The sequence below is a fragment of the Diabrotica virgifera genome, chromosome 2 (assembly GCF_917563875.1).
Source record: "Diabrotica virgifera virgifera chromosome 2, PGI_DIABVI_V3a".
NCBI classification, from domain to species: domain Eukaryota; kingdom Metazoa; phylum Arthropoda; class Insecta; order Coleoptera; family Chrysomelidae; genus Diabrotica; species Diabrotica virgifera.
In genome coordinates this window covers 15,447,216-15,474,371 of record NC_065444.1, presented here as the reverse complement: position 1 = coordinate 15,474,371, position 27,156 = coordinate 15,447,216, and the positions used below count along the sequence as shown (strand labels likewise).

General features: G+C 33.6%; 1 protein-coding gene across 1 annotated transcript in view; it reads right to left on the bottom strand.

The window, feature by feature from the left end:
- Positions 1-3,151: 3,151 nt before the first annotated feature.
- The window catches only part of LOC114345355 (phospholipase A2 inhibitor), a 39,975-nt gene continuing 15,970 nt past the window's right edge, over positions 3,152-27,156 (bottom strand). The window contains exons 2-4 of the mRNA XM_050643422.1: positions 20,219-20,497; positions 10,869-11,224; positions 3,152-9,734 (exon numbers count right to left, since the gene is read on the bottom strand). Coding sequence (XP_050499379.1) covers positions 9,229-9,734; positions 10,869-11,224; positions 20,219-20,497 — 1,141 coding nt within the window. The 3' untranslated portion in view covers positions 3,152-9,228. The remainder of the gene's footprint in view (positions 9,735-10,868; positions 11,225-20,218; positions 20,498-27,156) is intronic.

The following is a 27,156-nucleotide window of genomic DNA, read 5'->3' as shown; positions in this document are numbered from 1 at the left end:
CAACCATTCTAAATGAGAAATAAGCCACAATTTGACTAAAAAAATTATTTTAATTTTAATTCATGAGAATTTTACTGTCACCGTTGCATTTGGTTGTCTTTTTAAAGACAGATCACATATTATGATTTTTTGCCACGGATATTCTTGAGTTGGGGTTGATTTCATGTAATCGAATGAACTATCTTTCAGTAAAGTCGTCCCAGGAACGCAACTCATAAATATTGGCAATATCATTTTAAAGTCTTCTACTTTAAAATGTAAAATATATGTCTGAATTGCCGATATAAATGAGTCCGATTAAATAAATTACAACAGAATTTTTTACTAAACAAGAGAAAGCGTCTATTCACAAATGTGGTTGGGGGCACCACTAAATAACATCCGATTGAGCAAAGATTTTAACACAAGTTAAGATTCAATCCTAGACCACTTTTCCGCATATAGGTAAATTATTATTTGAAAATCTATTTTTTCGCTTGGCAAAACAAGAATTGAAAGTTCTCTTAACCAAGCTTTTAAAGCAAATAAGTATTGCTAAACATAATGAGTTTGTTAAAAAAATAGATAGGTATATCCTTATATCACTTATACTAGATATCGTATGTTTTTTGGCCAAACAAGAATTAGCGTTTCGTTGTCATTTTGAGGGCGACGGCTCTGACATTCGAGGCAATTACAGGGAATTTTTAACATTAATTTCCAAAAATGATCAAACATTTTGCCAACATCTAGAAACATCAACTGTTTTTTCGAGAGTTTCAAGTGATATACAAAATGATATTATTGAAGCTATAATATACATTTAGCCATATCTTCATTTTTGAAGTGAAAACTTCTTTAGGGACGTTGTGCGATTTTTGGGTAGGGGAAAAAGCATTGAAATCGCGACCGTCATCGCGACCGTCATCGCTTATGCTATATATTATTTGTTTGTATATATAAATTGTATAGAAGTATTTAAATTTAAAATAAATGTAAAACCTATTTTAAGATGGGGAAAAAAGATTTATTTCGCGACCGTCATCTCTTCGACGAACTAAATTTTGTACGTATCTACATTATGTGTATCTATACATAAATTGTATAGGAGTATTTAAATTTAAAATAAATGTAAAACCTATTTTTCGATAGGGAAAAAGGATTTATTTCGCGACCGTCATCGCGACCGTCATCTCTTCGGCGAAATAAATTTTGTACGTATACGTATTGAAGTGAAAACTTCTTTAGGGACGTTGTGCACTTTTTGGATGGGAAAAAGTATTAAATTTGCGACCATCATCGCTTCGAAGAAATACATTTTTGAAGTGGAAACTTCTTGAGGGTCGTTGTGCACTTTTTGGATGGGGAAAATTATTAAATTAGCGACCGTCATCGTTTCGACAAAATAAATTTTTGAAGTGAAAATTTCTTTAGGGACGTTGTGCACTTTTTAGATAGGGAAAAAGTATTGAATTAGCGAACGTCATCGCGACAGTCATCGCTTCGGCAAAATAAATTTTTAAAGTGAAAACTTCTTTAGGGACGTTGTGCACTTTTTGGATGGGGAAAAATTATTAAATTTGGATGGGGAGAAAGTAATAAATAAGCGACCGTCATCGCTTCGACGAAATAAACATTTGAAGTAAAAACTTCTTTATGGACGTTGTGCTCTTTTTGGATGGAAAAAAGTATTAAATTATCGACCGTCATCGCTTCGATGAAATAAATTCGTGAAGTGAAAACTTCTTGAGGGACGTTGTGCACTTTTTGGACGGGGGAAAAGTATTGAATTATGGACAGTCATCGCTCCGACGAGATAAATATTTGAAGTGAAACTTCTTTAGAGACGTTGTGCACTTTTCCGATGGAAAAAAGCATTAAATTGGCGACCGTCATCGCTTCGATGAAATCAATTTTTGAAGTGGAAACTTCTTGAGGGACGTTGTGCACTTTTTGGATGGGGAAAAATATAAATTAGCGACCTTCATCGCTTCGACGAAATAAATTTTTGAAATGAAAACTTCTTTAGGGATGTTGTGCACTTTTTGGATGGGGGAAAAGTATTGAATTAGGGACCGTCATCGCTTCGACGAAATAAATATTTGAAGTGAAACTTATCTAGGGACGTTGTGCACTTTTTCGATGTAAAAAAGTATTAAATTAGCGACCGTCATCGCTTCGATGAAATCAATTTTTGAAGTGGAAACTTCTTGAGGGATGTTGTGCCGTTTTTGTATGGGGAAAATATTATATTAGCGAACCTTCATAGCTTCGACGAAATAAATTTTTGAAGTGAAAACTTCTTGAGGGACGTTCTGCACTATTTGGATAAGGAAAAATTATTAAATTAGCGACCGTCATCGCTTCGACGGAATAAATTTTTTAAGTGAAAACTTTTATAGGGACGTTGTGCACTTTTTGTATGGAAGAAAAGTATTGAATTAGGGCCGTAATCGCTTCGACGAAATAAATATTTGAAATGAAACTTATTTAGGGACTTTGTGCACTTTTTCGATGTAAAAAAGTATTAAATTAGCGACCATCATCGTTTCGACGAAATAAATATTTGAAGTGAAAACTTCTTGAGGGACGTTGTGCACTTTTTGGATGAGGAAAAAGTAGTAAATTAGCGACCGTTATCGCTTCGACGAAATAAATTTTTTAATTGAAAATTCCTTTAGGGACGTTGTGCACTTCTTGGATGGGGAAAAAATATTGAATTTGCGACCGTCATCACCTCGCTGAAATAAATTTTGTACATATATAAATTATGTGTATGTATACACAAAAATAGCATAGGGCATACGCATCGCGTATATCGTATATGATATACATAGATATAGCACTTCTTTTAGGATGGGATAAAAGCATTGAGCTCGTAATTTATATACTATAAGAAGTTTTCACTTCTGTCGGCACTCCCACGAGTGCCTTTAATTTTTTTTTAAATAAGATTTTTTGCATCTGGTTTTGGTAACACTTTAGAAAAAGTCACGCGTCGCCACTGGTGAGAGGGAGGAACGGTGTGGACGAGGAGGTAAGGAAAATTTGTGCAGCAAATTGGTAACGGTTGGCAATGGACAGAAAGAAACGATTTGCCAAATAGACTGAGGAAAGTCAAGACTCAACAGTGGCTGTAGCACAACTTATTATGATAATGATACTAAACACATTCTAAATAAAGTACGTTTTATTAAAATATAAGTATGTACAAACATTATTTACAACTATAAGTAAAATATCCAAAAGTAAAAAATATATACCTTAAAAATATATTAAAGCACCATCATAATTGCGTAATTGCTAAAACTTATTTATTAATTTCCACTGCCTATTATCACCTACAATTCTATTTATTTAATCAGTACATTTAGTCTAGGCGCCAGAGGGGTCACCGTGTCATATTCAATTCTGATGGACAAACTCAACAGTTTCTTATGGACTTTTGGCTGCTGATTACGAATTTCGAGGGGGGATGTCGATCCGAGTAGTCAAAAAATTGTTATAAACAATTTAATTGTTTATAAATTGTTTATAAGGCTCTCGCTCATAAACTAAAAGAGATAAAAAAAATGTTTCAAACAAAATTTGTTCCTTAATAAAAAACGAAGAAAAAACCGTTTACGAAACTTAAATCTAATAATTAGAACTCAAGATATTGTAAAATTAGTGCACAATGCAAATTGCAAAATAAGTATTTTTCGAAGCTTTATCGATCGTAACTCGGCTTCTACGCAGGAAAGTAAGTCTTAGAAGGTGTCGTTTTAAAGCTTAATTAACAGGCTTTCAAACAAAGTTTGTCAAATTACTTGATCTTCATTTGTTTTACAGTTATACCCGTTTGAAGTTACAATTTTCTTAAAAATATTGTACATTCATTTGTTTATAAGGGTTTTAAACAAATTTAAGCTATAAACATTTATACTTTAATGAACAATAATGATAGAAAAACTCAAAAGGAACAATTTGAGGATATGAAAATGTTCGTAAGTCTATTTTTGGCCAAGATGTTGATATTTTAATGGCGCGCGCTATGAGGCGCAAGATCGGCTCACCGCGTAAAGGTTCATGCGCTAACTTCTCGATGCAAATTATAATTTCTATGTATACATACGTTATCTTCATTTTTCATTTTTGAAGATCCTAATAAAATTTTATCAAATAATTCTTATAATTAAATCATCATACTGTACCTCTTTCATTCTATTTACATTGTCTTCTATTTTTTGCACTAAATGAGAAAAAAACATTAAAAACTAATATTTCAGAAATATAACTAAAAAGTAAGTTGAAATTATTTATTAATACTATTTTTACAAACATTTTTTTCATGCATCTGCAAATCTGCATACAGGGAATATCAGCTTTTTTACATCTGCATAAGTTCTTAGCGAAATTTTAACAGTTACATGGTGGTACAAGTCTGTTCTTGTAGGCAGTAAAACTAAAACTTTTTGAGACTTCAGAGTCTAATTATCTATATGATATCCATATAAAGTGGATCTAGTTCTTTTGCAGCATCATCAAGGCCCGTCAATTGTGTGTATGCCGCCACATCATAAATGCTCGTTTTATATGCAATGATGATGCTGCAAAAGAACTCGATCCATTTTTATATGGATATCACATATTGGCTCATTTTCATGCGTAGAAGCCGAGTTACGATCGATAAAGCGTCGAAGAATACATACTTACTTGACTGTGAGTCAATCTTGCGCCTCATAGCGCGCCATTAAAATATCGACATCTTAGCCAAAAATAAACTTACGAACATTTTCGTAAGCTCAAATTGTTCCTTTTGAGTTGTTTTATCATTATTATTAATTAAAGTATAAATGTTTATAGCTAAAGTTTGCTTGAAACCTTTATAAACAAATTAATGTACAATTTTTTAAGAAAATTATAACTTAAAACGGGTATAACTGTAAAACAAATGAAGATCAAATAATTTAACAAACTTTGTTTGGAAGCCTCTTAATTAAGCTTTAAAAGGACACCTTACAAGGCTCATTGTCATGCGTAGAAGCCGAGTTACGATCGGTAAAGCTTCGAAAAATACTTATTTTGCAATTTGCATTGTGCACTAATTTTACAATATCTTGAGTTCTAATTGTCGGATTTAAGTTTAGTAAACGGTTGTTTCCTCGTTTTTTATTAGGGAACAAATTTTATTTGAAACATTTTTTTATCTCTTTTAGTTTATGAGCCAGAGCCTTATAAACAATTAAATTGTTTATAACAATTTTTTGACCATTCGGATCGAAATCCCCCCTCGAAATTCGTAATCAGCAGCTCAAAATCCATAAGAAACCGTTGAGTTTGTCCATCAGAATTAAAAATGACACGGTGACCTCTATTTGGCGCCTAGACTAATTAACATTAGGACAAGCTCACAGTTATTTTTGGCATTTTGTTAGCGCGACTAAAACTATATCAACACAAAATATTTTCCATTTTATATTTGAGTTTTTGTAAAGGGAATAATGGAATGTCTTAAGAAGCACAAACTGTTGCTCGTATGTGTATCTAACGTAAAAATACAATAACAACAGAGAATAAACGTCAAATACAGTCGACTCAAAAATAGCTTCATAGAGCCATTTTATTCGAACCATGGTTTAAAACCGTCCTTTTAGAGCTATTCAAAAATAATGTTATGTTTCTTTTAACTGCTTAGTTAGATATAATTTTATCTTAGCTGGTGGTCTCCAATAAATGCCGTAGCGTAGGTTACGTACAGCGTAAAGCCAGACGCTGCATACAGCCTTTGCCAGTCACCGGCAACTTAACGTAGTCAATACAAAACATAGGCCATGATTATCGATGAACACCGTAGGTCGCGTCCAGAGTCATCTGTGGTCACCAATAAATGCCGTAGATTGGGTACAGCATTTGTCGATCGCCGGCAACAATATTCCCATCGTTTTCGTTATCAGTCAAGTGCGATATTTCAACTTGTTGATAAGCAACTCATCTTTTTCTTGTTTGCTACTTGTTTTACTCATTTCGCTAAGTACCTGTACCAGCCGTACGTTGCAATGCTCGAGAATAACTAAAGACGCTGCTTCCAACATTTGAAGTCGCTCATAGCAGATATACATATGTTACCGTTAAAACCCGATTTCAGTTAAAACCCGAATTTACTAGGAAAAACTAGTTTTAACTAAGCGCTTTAGACAATTCTAGTTTTAACTAGTCAAAACTAGATTTGACTGCTAAATTCAGTTAAAACTAGAAATCGCGACCGGATTTCATTTAGAGTAGTTGATATGCGATTTTCTTGTGATTGCATATCGATCAAATCTACCTGACAGCGACTATCCATTTCTGAATGCAATATAGGTTTGGACACAAGACCTCTGTTCGTTTTTATATGTTTACTCTTCTTTCGTTGGCAGTTTTTACACACTGGTATAAAAGTATTGATCAAATCAATAAAAAGTTATATTTGCCTATTTCCTGGAGGTTTCAGTCTTCAACCTATCCCGATTTTCATGAAAAATAGCAACATGGGCTGCTTCAATTATGCCAAAAATATTTTCGACAGGTACATAATATTTAATGGGATCAATTTTAGAAGCTAACTTTTTTATTTCGCCAACTTCAACAATTCTAAATCATTTTAGTCTTCGATTTTGTAATGGTGTTTTCTTGACAGACAGTTCCGCGTCTTGTACTTCGACCATTAATTTATTATATACTCTTGGTCACAACATTGTAGTGACTTTCTTTTTTCAGTCTCTTCCATTTGTAAAATCATTACCAAAACACGTTCTTTTCACGTTCTTATATCTCTGCTCTCAATCTGATCTTCGATATTATCACTAATGGTGATCAATACACAGTGGTGTAATATAACCAATAAAAACGATGCAAAGCAATCAACAGTTTCACACACTACCTTGCTACCGACCGTCCACCTTCGTCATTAACACTACCCCGAACAAGCCGTAATACATCTTGTCTCTTGCAACAATTTTAACTGGTATTCGCCAGTAATTCCAAAAAAACTACATTGAACTAGCATAAACTACTCAAGTGAAATCCGTTCGGGATTTCTAGTTTTAACTGAATGTATAGCAGTCAAATCTAGTTTTGACTAGTTAAAACTAGAATTGTCTAAAGCGCATAGTTAAAACTAGTTTTTCCTAGTAAATTCGGGTTTTAACTGAAATCGGATTTTAACGGTAACACATACATTGCGTTCGACATCCAATGGAGACCGTATTCGTTATTTATTGTATAAAGCATACATACGCAAACTACTGCGTGACAGTGTAGGCAGCGTACGGCGTTTATTGGAGACCACAGCCTTAGATATAATTTGGACATCATGTAAATACCTCTATATAACACATTTTTAAAACCACTGTTTATCTACGTAAATAACAATCAGATGTTTAATTGTAGCCATATTATTTTTGGCTTTTAACACATTGCCTGTCATATGGGTTTCTTGGTTTGCGTGCTTAAAAAATCCAACTCGTGCAACAACTATCCTTATATCCATGTTTCCTACTCCATAGACCCTGTAGAGTGTGTCTCCTCCTATACTCCTTAAGAGTCTCATCAGTCACAGTAAAGGAAAAAGGAAGATTGGTTTCTTGTGGTTTCCCAATCCGATTACACAACAATATGTATCATACGTCAGGAACAAGACACAGCTAGCCTGCAGACGTTGTAAACAAAATCAACCAACCAATCAGGAGTCAACCAACAAAATAGAGTCGCCTTATTCTCGACCTTGGCCGCGTTTTCCACCCAACATTTACAAAATTAGTCAACTCAAGATGACTCAGATTGATTAGCCTCAGTCTCAAGATGGCGCCCACTCCTTGAAGAGGCTAATTAAAAGCCTTAAAGCAAGGATCTTCCTCATACTCTGGAGATTAATTAGGCCGGTGATTGAATACAAGGCTAACATATGTATATGCCTTGCTCAGTCGCTCCTTAACACAATCACTGCTGGGGTTGGAAAGGGGTATACTGCGTAAAGTAAACTACAAACGAAACTAATACACTTTTGCCCTTATTTATCAACTATCGAACACCCAGTGCATAATTGAGAGGATCACCTTTCTGAGCAAGAGGTACACAGTAAAAACAATCAATGGCCAAAACTTCAGAGCGCGAAACGTCCTTAAAACTAACTGCTCATCCTTTGGCAATGTATTCATCAGACATCTCAAATACGCACTACCCTTCCTCTCAACAGAATTGCTGGCCTCCGATAGTAACGAACTCCATGATGAATACATCGATATCCTGGAGACAACTCTTCTGCCCTTACTTATCAACTATCAAATATCCAGTGCATAATTGAGAGGAACACCTCTTTGAGAAGGAGTTACACAATAAAAACAAGCAATCTCCAAAACTTCAGAGCCCGAAAGGTCCTTAAAACTAACTGCTCATCCTTTGGCAATGTATTCTTCAGACATCTAAAATACAAACTACCTTTCCTCTCAACAGAATTGCTGGCCTCCGACAGTAACGAACTCCTTGATGAATACATCAACATCCTGGAGGCAACTCCACTTTTTTATCAAATAAATAGACACATAGCTCACGGTTTTCTGTGATTTTCCGATCTCACTGCAAAATAATACCTGTCCATTGTCCATAGAGAGAATACAGCCACAGCTGCCCTCAACATGCCTCAAATTCATTACATCTTTCATCATTTCCAAATTTCTAAACCAGTAAATTCAGCCAAATTCATTTAAAACAAATAAAATTTCTGAAAAGAACCGTTTCAGCAACCAGGCTTTCTCCTCTGATCAAGTTCTGAAGACGGCCTCCTCAGCAGACACAACATCCAATCCGCAACAGAGACGTCGATACCACCAGATACCACTCGACGAACCCAGTACCAACAACAACAAAAAAACAAACCACATCCTGAAGAGGTGACGGACAACTAAAACAGGACCCAATAACCAACCCAACAAAAAAAAAAACAAAAATACACTGCAAACACACCGACACTGAAGCTGGCAAATATTTTGCCATAATACCGACGTGGTGCTACAGTAAGTAACATTTCAGTGGCATTACAGACCAAGATGGCAGACAATGTGTTAAATATTTTGACCATCACTGATATTAAATATTGTCTTTTGTTTGTCTTGTTTGAAACACACTTTATAAGAAAATGTCCATTGAGGTGTCTTTTATCAAAAATTATCTGAACAAACTTTAAGTTCTATATCACACATTAAAAAATTCGAAAATAAGCTAAGATTAAACTCAGACATCTTGTGACTCAATTTTGTTATAATGAACTTTTCTAGTAACAGCTTCGAATAAGGGACTCAATTTTCCCTTCATATTTTCTCTCTTCAAGTATACGTAAGCGCTTAACAGCGACAACAAAATTAAAACAAGTATCACCAAAAGAATCGTCAACGCCTGCGATATTTTGGCATTCTTTGACTCAGCCAAATTTTTCAAATTTATTATATATTTGGTACCATATTTAGTTTGGTGACATTGCAAAATGTCTACGTCTCTGACCTTTACGTTGGTTCTGTGCAACCAGTTGTAAAGGTTCTTCACTGCATTGTCGCATCTGAAAGGGTTTCCATCGATGTCTATTGTCAGATTTTGTGTAGTCCTGTAAGGAAACGCCAGTTTGTCGAAGTTGTCTAAATCTTGCTGAGAGAACTTGGTTATGTTGTTGCGTTCTAGGTCCAGGTAGCGTAGCTTTGGAAGACACGTTATGTTGAAGTTCACACTAGGAATATTGTTGTCGCCTGAAAATAAATTAACGATATTTGTAATCAAAGGAACCAAGTGAAATATCAACAATATAAGTAGAATGATTGACAATATGGCTGACGTTTACTGAGGCTTATAAGATTTTTAATTGGTGCAAAATAAGCTTATATAAAACTAATAGAATTAAGCTCATCCGGATCGAAGGACCAAAATAAAGAGAACAGTAGGAATACGAAAACAAAAAGCAGCAAAATTATTATTAAATTTAAAAAGAAAATGTTTCAACGCGTTAGACACAAGTCGCTTACACACAATATAAAAATATATCAATAAAAACACCAGAATCATACCATCAACAGGAATCTAGAAGGATTGGTTCCTCTAAGCTGAATGGTACAAACCTAAATCTGGTGATCTAGTACCTTGGGGTAATATTAGACTCGATGATTATTTGGAATCAGCAGATAGAACGAGCAACCAGGAGACTAAGTTAATGATAACCAGACACACTTATGGGAAGATGTGGGGTTTAAAACCAGACGTAGGATTAATAAAATGGTTGCGAAACGAACAACTACATTTGCATCAGTGGTATGATGACCAAATGGGCAGTAAAAAACTGTCATTATCAAAATAAGCAAGGTACAAAGCAAAACGTGGCTTTAGGTTGCTGGTAGGGCATGTTCTTAGACGAGAGAGGTGCAGAATCCATCAGCTTATCATGAAAGGTAAAATCGAGAGCCGCAGATGAATTGGAAGGAAGCAGGTGTCATGGCTCAAGAACATTCGCGATTGGACAGGAATACGCAGTGCTGAACAACGAATTCGGTTGGCTGAAGACTGTGAACAACTCGCCAATGTAATTGCCAACTTTGGGGGGACCTAATATGGCACCGAAAGAAGAGGATACCTGATACATGAGGATGAAAATTTCTACCTCTTATAAATAACACGGGTGGATCGAGTGACTAATGTTGAGGTCCTATGTAGAATGAACAAGGAATGAGAGATAATTAACACCATCGAGCGCAAACTAGAATATCTTGGCGAATGTTATGAGGAATGCGTACAGATATGACTCGTTACAACTCATTCTTTAGGGCAAGGTATTTGGAAAGAGACATGCACCTTAAGAAGAAGAATAAATAATACAAAAGATTCATACTTACCTAAATGAATGTCATGTATATTAGGCAAATCACAGAACACCCGATCATCTTTGAAGTTCTTGATTTCATTCTGTTCTAGATGCAGTTTGTACAACTTCGTAAGGTTACTGTTTACGAATATATCATGTAGATCATCAGCAAGAGCGGCATCAGTATTATCAGCAAACGCATTGGTGAGGTGCAGTTCCTCTAAGTTAAAAAAATTCGAAAACACTCTGGGGTGGTGGTAATTCTTGTCGTATTGGTCGGAAATGGAGATATTGTTGTGATTTAAAATTAGACGGGTGACGTTTACAACGTGGTGGAAGGCTTTTCCTTTAACGTCCTGTATTCCATTGTTGCTCATATCAATGATCCTATAATGAGAGTATTATTAAAACCATTATTAAAATATAAGCAATGCTAGCCAAAAGTCCATAAGATAAAAAAATGTATGGATTTTAAGTACCCTCACAGAAAAAAATCTGATGGTGTGATGTCCGGTGACAGAGCTGGCCATCACATTGAACCTCGTCGCCCAATCCATCTACCACATATTTCTCCTCTAGGTAACGTCTTCTTCTTGGTTGGATATCATTATGGCTATCTTTCCCTTTGTTTCTGCTGCTCTAAACAGCTCAACTGAGTTAAAATTGTACCATTGTCTAAAATTGTTTAGCCAGGATATAAGTCATCGTCCTATACTTCTTTTTTCTAGTATATTTCCTTGTATAATTATCTGCAGCAACACATATCTCTCACTTCTCATAACATGGTCCAGATACTGCAGTTTTATTATTTTAATTGTATTTAATAACTCCTTTTGCTTGTTCATTCTTTTTAAAAACGTCGTTGTTCGTAACATTTTCGGCCCAACTTATTTTTAAAATTTTTCTATGATCCACATCTCAAACGCTTCTATTCTGTTACTTATATCCTGTTTTAGCGTCCAAGCCTCCATTCCATATAATAATACAGAAAATACATAACACAGTATTCGAACACTGAGTTACAGGCTCAGATCATTTTTTTTTGTAGTGCCTATCAGTTTCGAATGTTGGCGACCATCATGGCAATATGTGCTTTGCACACTGATACCCTGAAAAGATTTGTGGTTTGTGATTTGACTCAGATCATTGCTTTTCTCATATTTTATTGAATGATGATCGGGCTTTTCCTATACTCCACCTGATCTTCTATGTATACTCGTTGTTTTCGGTTACGATTGTTTCCAAGTATGTATCTGTCCTCCTTTTGAACGAGTTCGTCCCTAATCTGTAATATCTCTTCTTGTGTCCTTGCAATGATCATGAATTTTATCTTTTTGATATTTAAAGTAAGTCTCGTCGCTACCACCTACAATCTGATTCATCAGAACCTGCAATTCTTCAGAAACCGAGCTAGTCTACGATTACTAACGTATCATCGGCTTACTTGGTAGTCCAGGGCGCATCTGTTTTGAGATGGACGTTGAGAGGTGACTCATATTTTTTTGCAGAAATTGCTTGGACTTAACTCATATAATAATAATTGAATTATCCTCCCACTCAAAAAGGTCCGGAACTTTGTTTAAATAATCAAAATATCAAAAAATAAAGGAAAAATTCGATTTTTTCTTGGTTTTTTTATTATAACTTTAAAAGTGTTCACTTCCGAAAAAAGATGCACTAACATAAAAGTTTCGTAATTAAATTTCCTACAATTGTCACGCAAAACGTCAAACTGACAGTGCCCATTAAAATCTGCTCTTATTAAAATTAATTATTTAGCGAGTTAATTAGTAGAAAAAAGGACACTTGGTGTGATTTAAAAACTGATATTAATTGAGTGCGATAAACAGTGCTATAAGCGACCCCCAATGGGGGAAGCTTTTTCCCCAGGGACACCATTAGGTGAAAACTTTTCAGGTGCTAGTGAGAATAGTGAAATGGATATTATTGAATCAAGTTTAATCGAAAATTTGGATGATTCTACTGCGAAAATTACAACTAAAACCAGAGATTTTATTAAAGTGCCGACACAACAAATCCCACCTCCGCAAAAAGTTGTAGAGAAAAAATTGTTCAACGTTGCATCAGATAAGTACAATTTTAATAACGTTTATGTATATATAGAAAAATCAAACAATCAGGATATTGGCCGTTTACATCCACTTACTGTTGCGGACATCTTGCATAAAAAATTGAACATTACTAATATTATTGAAATAAAAGCCATTGGAAAAAACAGAATTAAAGTTTTGTTAAGGTCAATCGTAGATGCAAATAATTTGGTTAAAAATATAAAATTAAAAGACCAAAACTTAGTAGCATATGTCCCTAACCATTTACTAGAAATTAGAGGCCTAATAAGAGATATTGATACTCAATACGATGAAAAGTATTTGTTAGATAATAGTAAATCTCCCTCCCCCATAATAGCCTTTAAAAGAACTTACAGAAAAGTTGACACCGATGGAAAAACTAACTATGTACCCAAAAGGACAATGATAGTCACCTTCGAAAGGAATATTCTTCCTAGCTACATTTCAATAAATAGTGTATTTTTTCCTGTTGAAACCTACATTGGCAAAGTAACACAGTGTTACAATTGCTTAAGATTTGGACATATTTCCAAGCAGTGTCGCAGTCCACAAGCACATTGCATAAAATGTGGAAAAATCAAAAATGAAGATCATACATGTCAAGATAATGATGTTCAATGCATACATTGTGATAGTAAAGATCATGTTTCCATATCCAAGAAGTGTCCAAAATACGAAGATCAAAAGAAGATAAAGAACGTGATGATTGAGCAAAAAATTTCCTTTATCGAGGCAAAAAATTACTGTGAATCGTCCTTCTCGGGATTGTTTATTCAGAATAGATATTCCACACTAGACAATATCGAAGACAGTTTTCCTCCCCTCCCAACATCTTCAAAAAAATCATCCCCTTCTACTACCACACATAAAAATCAAAACATTTCAAATAATACATCCCAATCCCAACCCTCCTCAAGCCACTATAATATAGCTAAAAAACGAAAAATATCACCAAATCAATCACAAAACAATTCACCCATGTTCCCTTTTAATTTTGGGCCCTCCAAACCCCTTCCTGCTAATTTAAAACCCCCAATTTGTCAAAACAAATCAGATCAGAGAGTATTGGAAACACTCATTTCCAATTATATTTTTAATTTGATTACAAATATTCAAACTGTAGATGATATAAAAACTATGAGTCAAGATAGTATTTACCATGGTATAAAAACGATTTTAGAGGATATCACTCATAAATAACATGTTCCCAGAACTTAAATCATTAAAAATTTTGCAATGGAACGGTAGATCCGTTGTTTCGAATAAAAATAGTTTAATTCATTTTTTAATAACTGAAAATATTGATATTGTATTATTAAGTGAAACCTGGTTCAAACCAAATCAAAATTATACATTTAAAGGTTATAATGTAATTCGCCAAGATAGATATGACGGGTATGCAGGTGTTGCAATTTTAATTAAAACAACTATACCATTTCGTGAAATAAATATTAGAAACAATTTTAATGAGGGAATTTTAGTTTGCGGTGCTATCGTTAAATGTAACACAATAGAACTAAGTTTTTTATCTATATATAGACCTCCAAATATTAGTACATCCAAAAACGATTGGATAAATATCTTCTCACAAATCAAATCACCTTTTTTAATTGGCGGAGATATGAATGCTCATCACTCACTATGGGGCTCACTGCGTAATGATCCAGTTGGTAACCAAATTGTTAGCAGTATCGAAGACCTAGATCTTGTAATTTTGAATAATGGAGAACCTACATATCTTCCTAGATATGGTACTCAAAAATCTATGATTGACATTTCACTCTGCACAGCTAATATAGCCAGTAAATTTACTTGGTCAGTTTTATCTGACACCTTAGGCTCGAATCATTTTGCTATAACTATGAATTTTTCAATAACCAACACCTCACAAGAAATAATTTATCCAAAAAGCAAATGGAATATCAAGAAAGCCAATTGGTCCCTGTATACATCCTTAATTGAAAACATGTTTTCCAACTACAATAACTCTTTCAATACTTATCAAAATTATAGTTTTCTAATAGATTGCATTAATGATGCTGCAATTAGGTCTATTCCTCAATACAAAATTTTTAAATCTAAAAATCGATCGCCTCCACCATGGTGGGACCCAGAATGCGATCTGATAATCAATGACAGAAAAGAAGCATTAGCATTGTATAAACGTTCACCAAGCCTTGATAATTATCTAAATTGTCAGAAAGTTACTGCTCATACTAAAAAGCAGTTGAAACAAAAATCCAAAGCTAGTTGGATTAAATGGTGTTCTAATTTATGCAAAAATACCTCCTCTAAGGAGATATGGTCACAGGCCAACAAAATGAATCGAAAAGCATCTATTAGTATAAAACCCTTCAATGATAATCTATTGGACGACTTTTTTAATAAAGTATGTCCTCCTTTTGCTCAAAATTCACCTACACGATCTACACAAAGTCATCATTCAAATAATCACTTCCTGTTAAAACCATTTACTGAAACCGAATTAGATTTTGCCCTTAAAAACCGCATAAATACTTCTCCTGGTATCGATCATATAAAATACCCCATGTTAATCAACCTACCAGATGTTGCTAAAAAACTTCTTTTAAATGTCTTCAATGATATCATCCAAAAAAATATAGTTATTGATTCTTTCAAAGACATCTTAGTTGTTCCTATCCTTAAACCCGGAAAAGACCCAAACATCGTAAGTTCATATAGACCAATATCCTTACTGTCTTGTATTTTTAAAACTTTAGAAAGGCTTATAAAATTTAGATTAGATTGGTGGTTACAAAAAGAGAATTTACTTCCAGTAAACCAGTTTGGTTACAAAAGAGGTTTTGGAACTCTAGACGCTTTAACAACACTTGTTGTAGATGTACAGAATAACTTAACTAAAAATAACTACTTAGCAGCACTATTCTTAGATATTGAAGGAGCTTATGACTCAGTTTGTTTATCAACCTTAAAACATAAAATGGTAAATTTTTTTCATATGCCAATTGCTTTCGTTAACACAATAATCGGTTTCTATACAGATAGGGTAATTTACATCAGAGATCATAATAACAAACTAATAGGACCTCGACATAATTATTACGGTATACCACAAGGCTCAGTATTATCACCAATTTTATTTAATCTGTACACCTCTGATATACATAAGATGCAAATAAACAACATCCCATTTAAAATCATACAATATGCAGACGACTTTTGTGTCTATATGGAAAGCAAGAAATATGAAAACGGTATGCAAAACCTAAGTACAGTTTGTAGTTCCCTCTTTCCATGGTTCTTAGAGAACGGCTTAAATTTATCAATTAACAAATCAGCAGTATCTGTCTTTACAAGACACAATCTTCCTATAAACCAAGATGTATTACTTAGTGATCAATCTTTTACATTTAAAAATAATGTCAAATATCTGGGACTCATTCTGGACAAAAAACTAACTTGGAAACCACACATACAATATATGCTGGATAGATGTAGCAAAGGTATTAATTTCCTTAGAATGACAACTAGAGTGTGGTGGGGCTGCGATGTTGAAACATCTTTATTGTTTTATAGAGCTTATATACGATCCATTATAGATTATGGTGCTACTCTCTACGGTTCTGCTTCCAAAAACCTTTTAAGAAAAATTGACATTTTCCAAAATTCTGCCTTGAGAATCTGTTTAGGTGCTATGAGATCTACTCCTATACAACCAATACATGTTGAAGCTTCTGAGCCTCCTTTAGAGATTAGAAGAAATTTACTAAGCGAAAAATGGGTACTTAAAGCATACACTACAAATTTCGAATTATTTTCCAGTATATGTCATCTTAACGAATCAGATCTTACTCACAAGTATTGGATTAAAAAACCATCTCCGCCTTTATGTACTGCATTACAGAACAATCCTATTTTTTCAAATGAATTAAACACAGTAGACAAAAACTTAGACTACTTTGCTCTCTTCCATAAAACTGATGTAATAATACCCACATACAACGAAAACAACATAATCAGCAACAGTATCCTGAAATCTATTTTGAACTGCTACAGTGATGCAACAGTTATATACACAGATGCATCTAAATCAAGAGAAGGATCTGGCTGTGCTTATTTTTTACCCTCAGGAGGTTTCGAATTCAAGTACAAACTTCCCAATGAGTTTTCAATTTTCTCTGCGGAATCATTGGTCATACTCGAAGCGTTGAAATATATTAAAAACTCTTATACTAAAAAAACGTTAATTCTTTCAGACTGCCTATCAGTTTTACAGAATATCAAAAATACTTTTTTGCCCAAAACATTTAGTAATCCTTACATATTTTTAATAAAGGATATGTTAAAGCAGTTAGAAGACTCTGGCTTCAATATAAAATTTATTTGGGTTAAGGCACATATTGGACTCAAAGATAATGAGTATGTAGACTACTTAGCTAAATCCAGTATAACATCAGGCACTTTATTGTCATATTCTTTATGTGTATCAGATGTTATTACTATTTTTAAAAGAAACCAACTATCGATATGGAAAGATCAATGGAATCTTTATTGCTTAACAAACCCCACAAGATACACCACTTTACAACCAGTGATTCCACAAAGTACCTGGTTTAAGAGTTTTAAAGCTCCACGTAAATATATAACAACTATAAATCGACTACGTTTTGGGCATGCTTGCTATCCAAGTCATTTATATAAAATAAATGTGATTGAAGACAATAATTGCAAACATTGCGGAAAGCAGGGTGATCTTGATCATATCTTTTTTGAATGTACTAAGTTTCAACAGCATTCAAACTCTCTCTATAAAAATTTAATTAAACTTGATATGCATGCACCATTCAATATGCAGTCTTTGCTGGCTACAGGCTCACAACAAATATACAATATTATTATAGCTTTCTTGTCAGATACACGCACGGTCCTATAAGATTTGTACGCTGGCATGATATTTTTTATGATTTAAGTTCAGATTTGCATCTTTTTTTTTGTCATAAATGTTTTATCACTTTATCAGAGTTCCATTATTGTTTTTATTGTATTATTGTTGTATTGTATTATTTATTGTATTACTATATTGTTTCTGTTTAATTTTGTATTAGGGATAGGATTGTATATTGTTTATTGCAACTGGCTGAATGACTAATGTCTATGCCATTAAATAAAAAAAAAAAAAAAAAAAAAAAAAAAAAAAAAATTTCCTACAATATAGGATTAGTTAAGAATTTTAAAAATTGTCACCCTTGTTGCAAAATAGTAATAATTGCGAAAAAACCATAAAAATACAAGTATTCGCATTTTATGTTTTTCAACCATATATGCTACACATAGGACCTTCATATTTTACCCAGAAAATCATTATAGTAAAACAATACTGAAAATTTCATTAAGATCGGTTTAATAGGTTTTTCAAAATAAATTTTGCAATCCAGCTTTCGCAAAAAAAATTAATTTTTTTTTTCAAAATGTTGCAGGATTGAAAATAAAGCAGATAGCAAGTTGAAATTTCTTTTACATATAGAAATTTTCATTTGTAATTTGCAAAATTAAAATTGGTTAACTACCACGGCGTCAGAAATTTTTGAAGCTATACATCTTTACAATCGAGAGTGAAATTTTATAATGCCGGGCGCATGCGCACACAGGCAGTATGTAGTTCGGTGCTAATCTTTCAAGATATGTATGTATCAGCGCTGCCAGCGCAAATAAGTCATTAAAAGGATATATTAGTGTGTTTAGTAAATGTATTATTTATTATAATTTTTGTGTCTTTGGATTTGTCTTCCTCGGGAATAAGATACTTTATAATAATAGTAAGTATATTTAAAGTATTTTTGTATACTTCACTTGGTCTATTAAATTTGTCAGTATGTATGAGAAATCTTGTAACCTGTCAAAGCAAAGGGATATAGTTCAGTGGTCGAGCGTCTGACCGAAGATCGAGAGGTCCCGGGTTCAAATCCCTGACGATTCATATTCGTTTTTTTAGGTAGGTAAGAAAGTTACTTTAATATTTAAATAAAATACAAATAACCTGTTTATATTTATTTCTTTGAAATTATATAATAGAAGTGTAACTTCTTACGTGCGTACAAAGTACACACACATTCTTTTTTTAAAGAAACATTAATTTTTGGTGCTACGCACAGGACAGCGGTCTTCGATTCACACAAGTTGATTTCCACCAAAATTTCTTCCAATCTTTATCTAATATATTATTTTCTTACTCCATATTTTATTGTATTTTAATATTTTAATTCCACTAAAATCAAACTAATTTGATTATTGTTTGTGAAATATTGTTTAAACAATTACATATGTTTAAAAATAATAAACTTTTTTTTCTCTAAGTTAAAATATATGAACAAAGAAGAAAGTTTTTGCTAAAAATGTGTTATTTCAAAGGACAGAGTATGTATTTTTATTTTGCAATAAACAAATTTATTTATTTATATCGAAATGTACTAAAAATTAAAATGTATCAATCATTATCAAAGGTCATTGGATTGCCCAATCAGAGCAAACGTATCCGCTGTACTGCGCGTAGCACCAAAAATTAATGTTTGTTTAAAAAAATTCCTGACGTCGTGGTAGTTAACCGATTTTAATTTTGAAAATTTAAAATTAAAGGTACAGTATTCTTCTATATGTAAAAAAATTCAACTTGCTGTCTGCTTTAATAGTCAGTCCTGCAACATTTTGAAAAATTGAATTTTTTTTGAGAAAGCTGGATTGCAAAATTTATTTTGCAAAATCTATTCAACCGATCTTAACGAAATTTACAGTATTGTTTTATCATATTATAAAGTTTTTCTGGGTGAAATATGAAGGTCCTATGTGTAATATAAATGGCTGAAAAACGTAAAATTCGAATACTTGTTTTTTTATGGTTTTTTCGCAATTATTGCTATTTTGCAACACGAGTGACAATTTTTAAATTTTTTCCTTGACTATTTAAACAATATTCCGAATCTTTTTGAGTGGGAGGATAATTTAAATATTATTATATGAGTTATTTTCAAGCAATTTCTGCAAAAAAAATATGAGTCACCTCTCAATATCCAAATGTACTAATATTTTTACAGATGCGCCCTGGTCTATGGTGCTATTTTAGGTTCTCCGTTGGACATTAATTCTACTTGATATTGCCTTTCTGAACTATCTCTTTTGATATAAATTCTATACCCTCTATGAACAATATAGTGTTTGATTTGGTAACAGGTTTCAGATAACATTGTAATATCAACATTCTCAAAATACAATCAGAAATTTAACTAAAATATAAAATAATTGCAAAAATTACCTAAGTTTGGTCATATTTCTTCCTTCGCCGAAAACATTACTGGGCAGTGTCCCAATGTGATTTCCCGTGAAGATCAACATCTCAGTTTCCTCAGGTAGTTCCCGCAGCATGCTAGTATCGGTAAAACCATGTCCGGTGCAGTTAACTACGAAGAGTAATTCTCGGTCGTATATTTGATGACCACAGAAGCAGTTAACCAGAAAGTCGTAACCACATCTGCCGACTGTTCCAGAGGCTGTGTATAACTGGATGGCTAACAAGAGCAGTACTAATTTCATACTAAAATATATAGCCTTAATGTAGCAGTTACACATATTGTTTTAAAATAGAAATTTTTACAAAATTTATCAACGGAACATAACGAAACCTGGATATCTAGTAGGCCACCTAAAAATCTTGGTAGAAATTCCATTGAATTCTAAGGACAGGCCGACAGATGTCATGCCAGTTAAATTCGACTTCAAAACACCATTTGAGGTGGTCATAAAAAACCACCAAATGGGTGAAGTAGTTGAACCGAAACTGTAAGAAGAAAGTTCACTCGTACTAGACCAAGAGGCAGCGCTGAAAAATCTATTTGAATTTACTAAAGCTAGATTTTTCACAGTTGATTACTGTGAGTGTGTAGAGAAACATACTGCGGTCGGTCAAGCGAAACGTAGAACAGGGGTTACTGAGAGGGTATCAAAGTTGCTCTCCTACGAAGGTAATTATTTCCATTTACTAAGGCTGAAAATCAGTACACACGTTCTAAATTAAATATAAATAAAAGTTATTATAGTCGGTCAGCTGTATGACGGGACAGAGCCGGTCGGTCGGCCGCAATAGTCGATTGAGTAAATGAAGCATTTTGGCTCGCAATTTTTTCGTTCTGCATGGATTTACTTGACATTTTTACAGAAGGTAGGGAATAGTCCAAGGATCATTTTATATATCATGCCGCTATCATACGCTAAAACCTTGGGGCGGTTGCACCCCATCTCGGAGGTGGGAATTTTTTATTACATTTTAACCATGTAATTCGATGGAAAAAGTGATTCTAAGAAAAAAATGTTTTTTACATGTTTTTTGTAAAACTAATATTTTTCGGGCTATTCGCGCTTGATAATAACAGTTTTTCGGCGAAAAAATCGACTTTTTTAGAAGGTTTTTTGAGAATACCTCGAAAAATATGCATTTAATAAAAAAAACTGTAGATATCGAATTTGTATCTTTTAGTAACAAAAATCAAAGTCTTTTCCTATAATATCTTTAAGACCAATACAAACCGAGATACGGCATATTAAAGGTTAGCTTTTTTTTCAAATGCATAATTTAAAATATTCAAAGCCAAATAATGGGAAAAATTTGCATTTTTCGAGGAAAACTTAACTAATCTTTTTTCAAGTATACAATTTGACCTTTCAAAAAAATAATAAAAAAATCAGTGAATACAACCCCCTAACTACCTTCCTAATTCAAAATTGGTCTTCACCTTTCTGTAGTTCCTTTTATATTTATATTATAAATACACTCAAGGGGTTTGATCTATTTAAAATGCTTAATTTTGGAAAAATTGGAGTTTAAACAAAAATTGATTTTTTACAATTTGGTATTTTTTACCTTTTACTTCAAAATATCTCCGGAAATACTGAAGATACAAAAAAAATTAAAAATTACTAAATTGTAGCTTTTCTAATGACTAAAATTACCCTTTGCATAGATTTTCCTTGTAGTAAACAGTTAGCCAGTTATAGCTGTTTAAACCTATATTTACCAGCAAACACCCCCTTATTCGAGCCCTTAAAACCCGCACCATTTAAAAACTAAGGGATCTTACGGAATTTAATTTACACAGTCTTATAGCTCTTTAAAAATGCTACAAAATCATTTTTGAAGAAACTTTTTGTCGCCAAAAATGTATAGAATATTTTTCGTGGTATTCTCAAAAAACCCTCTTCGTCGAAAAACTGTTATTTTTAAGCGAGAATAACTCGAAAAATATTAGTTTTACGAAGAAAATGTAAAAAATATTTTTTTCTTTGAATCACATTTTCCATCGAATTACATGGATAAAATGTAATAAAAAATTGATGGGGTGGCAAACACCCCCAAGGTTTTAGCATATGATAGCGGCATGAGATAGAAAATGATCCTTGGACTATTTCCTATCTTCTGTGAAAATTTCAAGTAAATCCGTGCTGGACGAAAAAATTGCGAGCCAAAATGCTTCATTTCCTCAATCGACTATTGGGGCCGACCGACCGGCTCTGTCCCGTCATACAGCTGACCGGCTATAATAACTTTTATTTATATTTAATTTAGAATGTGTGTACTGATTTTCAGCCTTAGTAAATGGAAATAATTACCTTCGTAGGAATGCAACTTTGATACCCTCTCAGTAATCCCTGTTCTACGTTTCGCTTGACTGACCGCAGTATGTTTCTCTACACACTCACAGTAATCAACTGTGAAAAATCTAGCTTTAGTAAGTTCAAATAGATTTTTCAGCACTGCCTCTCCGTCTATACGGATGGATCTAAGATAGATTAAAGGACACTAGTGGGAGTTACTGGACCCAATTTGAAACTATCCGAATCTCTTGGAAACGCCCTAACTATCTTTCAGACAGAAATATAGCCCATAGACATTAGTACCCAAAAATATCTAACTCGAGACACTCGTAGGGCAAAAGTCTTTATTTCATCAAATAGTCAAGCTGCCTTAAAGGTCCTATAAAGTCATTTACTTGTGAGTCAAAGTTAGTTTGGGACTGGAAACAATCCCCCAAGAAGCTGGCGGAGCTCAAACCCGACAGAAAATTTTGACGCTCCAATGACGGGGGTTTAGTAGTAAGGTCCATCATCATCATCATCAATGGTGCTACAGACCTATGAAAGAGTCTCGGCCTTCCCAAGTCTATTACGCCAGTCAGTCCTATCCATTGCCAAAGGCTAGCTCCCATACACTTTTAAAAATGACTAACTTGCCTTCAAGAACTCCTTCAGATATCTGGGAATAGACATAACCAGTTACGGAGATGTTGAAGAGGAAGTACGACAACAAAGCTTAAAAGCAAGTAAAGCAGCGGGATCTCTTAAGGACACAATCTGGAAGAACAAACACCTAAGACAAGACACAAAAGCAAGAATCTATAAAGCAGCAATTAGATCTATATTGCCATACACGGCGAGACAAGACCTGACACATCTAAAACGAGACGACTACTAGAAACAACAGAGATAAAAATACTTCGATGAATATCAGGGAAAAGTCTGTTGGATCGGGAGATAAGCGAAAACATATGAAGATCATGCAATGTAGAAGACATAAATGGATGGGTGACAAAACGGAAACAGGAGTAGAACGAACACATTAGTAGAACGGCAGAGGATAGGATAGCATGAATAACATGAGATAAGTCACCAAATGGACGAAGAAGTATTGGCAGACCAAGAAAAAGATGGTGCGATAATTTAAACAATTTAGGAGGCTAAGATTGAAGAAGAAACAGGCTTTAAAGCCACCTCACAAAAAGGAAGAAGAAGACTAACTTCCCAAAAACACAGAAATTATACAATACAATACAATATTCGGATATTGAACGAAATCTACGGTAAACGAAAACAGCGAGGTAAATGAACTATAAGTCATGATTTGGAACATACATATATAGTGCATACGTTCGAGCTCCCGGACCGTGCAACGGTGCGCGCTCCGCCTCAGCGCTCCAATTGGTGGCGGTTTATATGTAGAGTAGCACATGCCGTAGGTATCCATTTAGTTATCCCCGCGCATGCGTGCCTTTAAAGTTCAGTTAAAAAATAGCGTCCAGTAATTTTTCGATGTTTATGCTCTGATTCTTTTTCCTGGGGTATCCGAGGCATTCTAGTATTAAGGCACGTATCCACTATATTCGCGAACCTCATGACGTCCGCGCTCCCTGCAACTGCTCCAATCGATACAGCATGCGCTTCTCTACATATAAACCGCCACCGATTTGAGCTCTGAGGCGGAGCGCGCACTGCTGCACGGTCTGGGAGCTCGAACGTATCCACCAATCGGAGCAGTTGAAGGAGTGCGGAGCGCGTACCTTGTGGAGACGTGCCTTTATACGTAATTTGTGTATCAATCAGAGAAAATTTATTATTATGAACATAAGTGATGACAAACTCAAAATCAAATATTTTAACACCAAATAATTTGAGCAACATGGTATAACAACAATTATATAAATACATATTATTAAAAAGAGACAACAATAACAATAACATTAAAAAACCACATCAAGTTTTAATTATGGAGATTGGATATAAAATTCTGTTCACATCTTTACGGTGAGTGACAACCTTGTAAGAATTGATTACTTTTTAATTAGCCATTTTAAAGTGTTCTAAAAATCAATGATAATAAAATTAACTTCAAATATGAGAATATAGTTCAAATGGAAGGAGGCAGCGTGTTATTAGCGTATAAACGCAAGAATAATGTAACTATGTACAGTAAATGTATTGGTGTCTAACCTTTCTTTTTCAGTTAGGGATGTTTATATTGTTAAATTTTGTTTTCAATGTCCTTTATCCATATAGTGATAATGACTTCCCTTCCGCAATTCTTTATATGTGCTTCCCATATAAGTATGTGCTTTTGCCACTGGGTATATTTGATTCTTCATATAAATATTCATTAGGAATCATCATAGACGTGGCAGCTTTTTTTAATTAATTCAAAATATATTATAATGCCTGAAAATAGATGGCAAAAAAAATAGAAAATAGGAGGAACACCAGAAGAAAACCTTCGGGATAATACGAAAGGACTATGAAACAAAACTAGCTCTTCAAATTTCCACAGAATTTTTTAAAGTTAGGCGAAAATACAACGCTTCCATTCACCCCTGTATATTGCCATTTAAGCACTTTTTTGCTATCGGTATACTAACAAACGATTCCAATACATGCACCTACCAACTGATGCAAGAATCTTGAAAATCGGAGTACAAATGAGGCGTCTAGAAGCCAAGGGATATAAGTGCAATTTTGGTCAAGTTGGAGATAAGTACAGAAATAGATAATCAATACCCATTTTAATGTTGTGGACAAAGGATACAAGTGAACTTAAAACCAGTAGTGACATATATGAATATTTCACTTATATCCTGAAAATAGATTGTTTATCATTTGGCAACCATTAGATATAAGTATGCTTATATCCCTTGGCCTTTAAATAAGTGTTTGTCATACAGGGCGTTCAGAAAATATCCCGACAAACGAAGACCGAAGATTCCTCAGATAATTTTAAGACAATTGAACTCAATTCATCTAGTCCGAAAACGCTTCCTAAGGGAGCTAGAGCTCTTTAAAGATGGAGTATTGTAATTAGTTTTTTTAAAATACCTCTAGAACGCTTCTATTCAGAAAAACGAATACTGGTACTCTTATTTATCTTCCAGAGATAAATCGATTGCATCAGTTTCAAATTTCTAGTACCTTTCATAGGCATCCGTTTTGGGTAGGGCAAGGGATATTTTATCGTATAACTTTTTTGTCGTTAATATTTAAGCATTTCTGATACTGTAATAGCAAATTGTGAGGTGTTCTAGTACTAAAAGGTACTCTTAATGAAAGTCGCTAAGACGCACCGTTGTCTAGAAAAATCAATTTGAAAACTTTTCGTTTTTTGAATTTGAGAAAAATTTGAAAAATATTTTCAAAATAAAACGGTGTATTTTACCGATTTAAACCAAGAGTAACTTTTAGTACTAGAATAGCTCATAATTTAATAATCTATAGTGTCAAAATTGCTTAAAAATTCAAAACAAAAAAGTTGTGCGATACCATAACCGTTGATCTACACAAAAAGGACGCCTATGATGGGTACTAGAAATTCGGAATTTATGAAATCGATTAATATCTGGAAAATAAATAAACGAACCAGTTTTCGTTATTCTAAATACTTAGTTTTTTTTCTGAACATTTTTTTCAAATTCAAAAAACGAAATATTTTCATATCGATTTTTATAGAATACAGTGTATTTTACCGACTTAAAATAAGAGTAACTTTTAGTAATAGAATAACTCATAATTTGTGATATCTTTTTTACTAACAAAAGTTATACGATAAAATAACCGTTGCCCTGCCCAAAACCGACGCCTATGACCACTACTATAAATTTTCAATAGATGGAATCGATTTATCTCTGGAGAATAAATAGACATACAAGTTTTCGTTTTTTTTAAATAGTAGCGTTCTGGAGGTATTTTAAAAAAACTAATCACAAGACGCCATCTTTAAAGAGCTCTAGATCCCTTAATAATCCTCCCTTAATAGCCTCTCATCCATCACAACTTCTACAGAAATTTGCCTCATCAACAACGGGAAAGACAACAAATCCCAGATCAAGCCACTCGGGATAATATTCAGGAAGAACCCGACGAACCAGATAACTGCTTTCTGCTTTGAAAGCGATGATGACTAGTTAAGTTTATTGTTACTGTGTTTCCTACTTTTTTCATATTATATACCAATTTTTAACTTTTTCACAAAAATTCTGTTTTGTTAATTAAATTGTATTTAAAAGAATAAAGATACAAGTACAGTCCAAGTATTACAATTGGAAGACAATGAGTATAAGTGCTGTTTCTTATTTTAAAATAGCTTGTAAAATGCCAAGTTTTTTTTAATCTGATATAATTGTACTATTACAAAAAAAATTTTAAAGTAAAAAAGACCAGCCAATCACTAACTATTTTGAAAGACAAGCAGTAAAATTTAGGAAAGATGTTAAACTTCAAACTTGATTTTCTCAAAAGTACCAAAAATGCACTTGTATCCCTTGGCTTCTAAACACCTTAAATAATAAAGTTATAAGTTCTCAAACTTAATCAAAAATGTTTAGTGGCGGAATTTTGTGCCGGTGAGTGTTGTTACAACATGGCTATAGACTTACCTATTGAAAG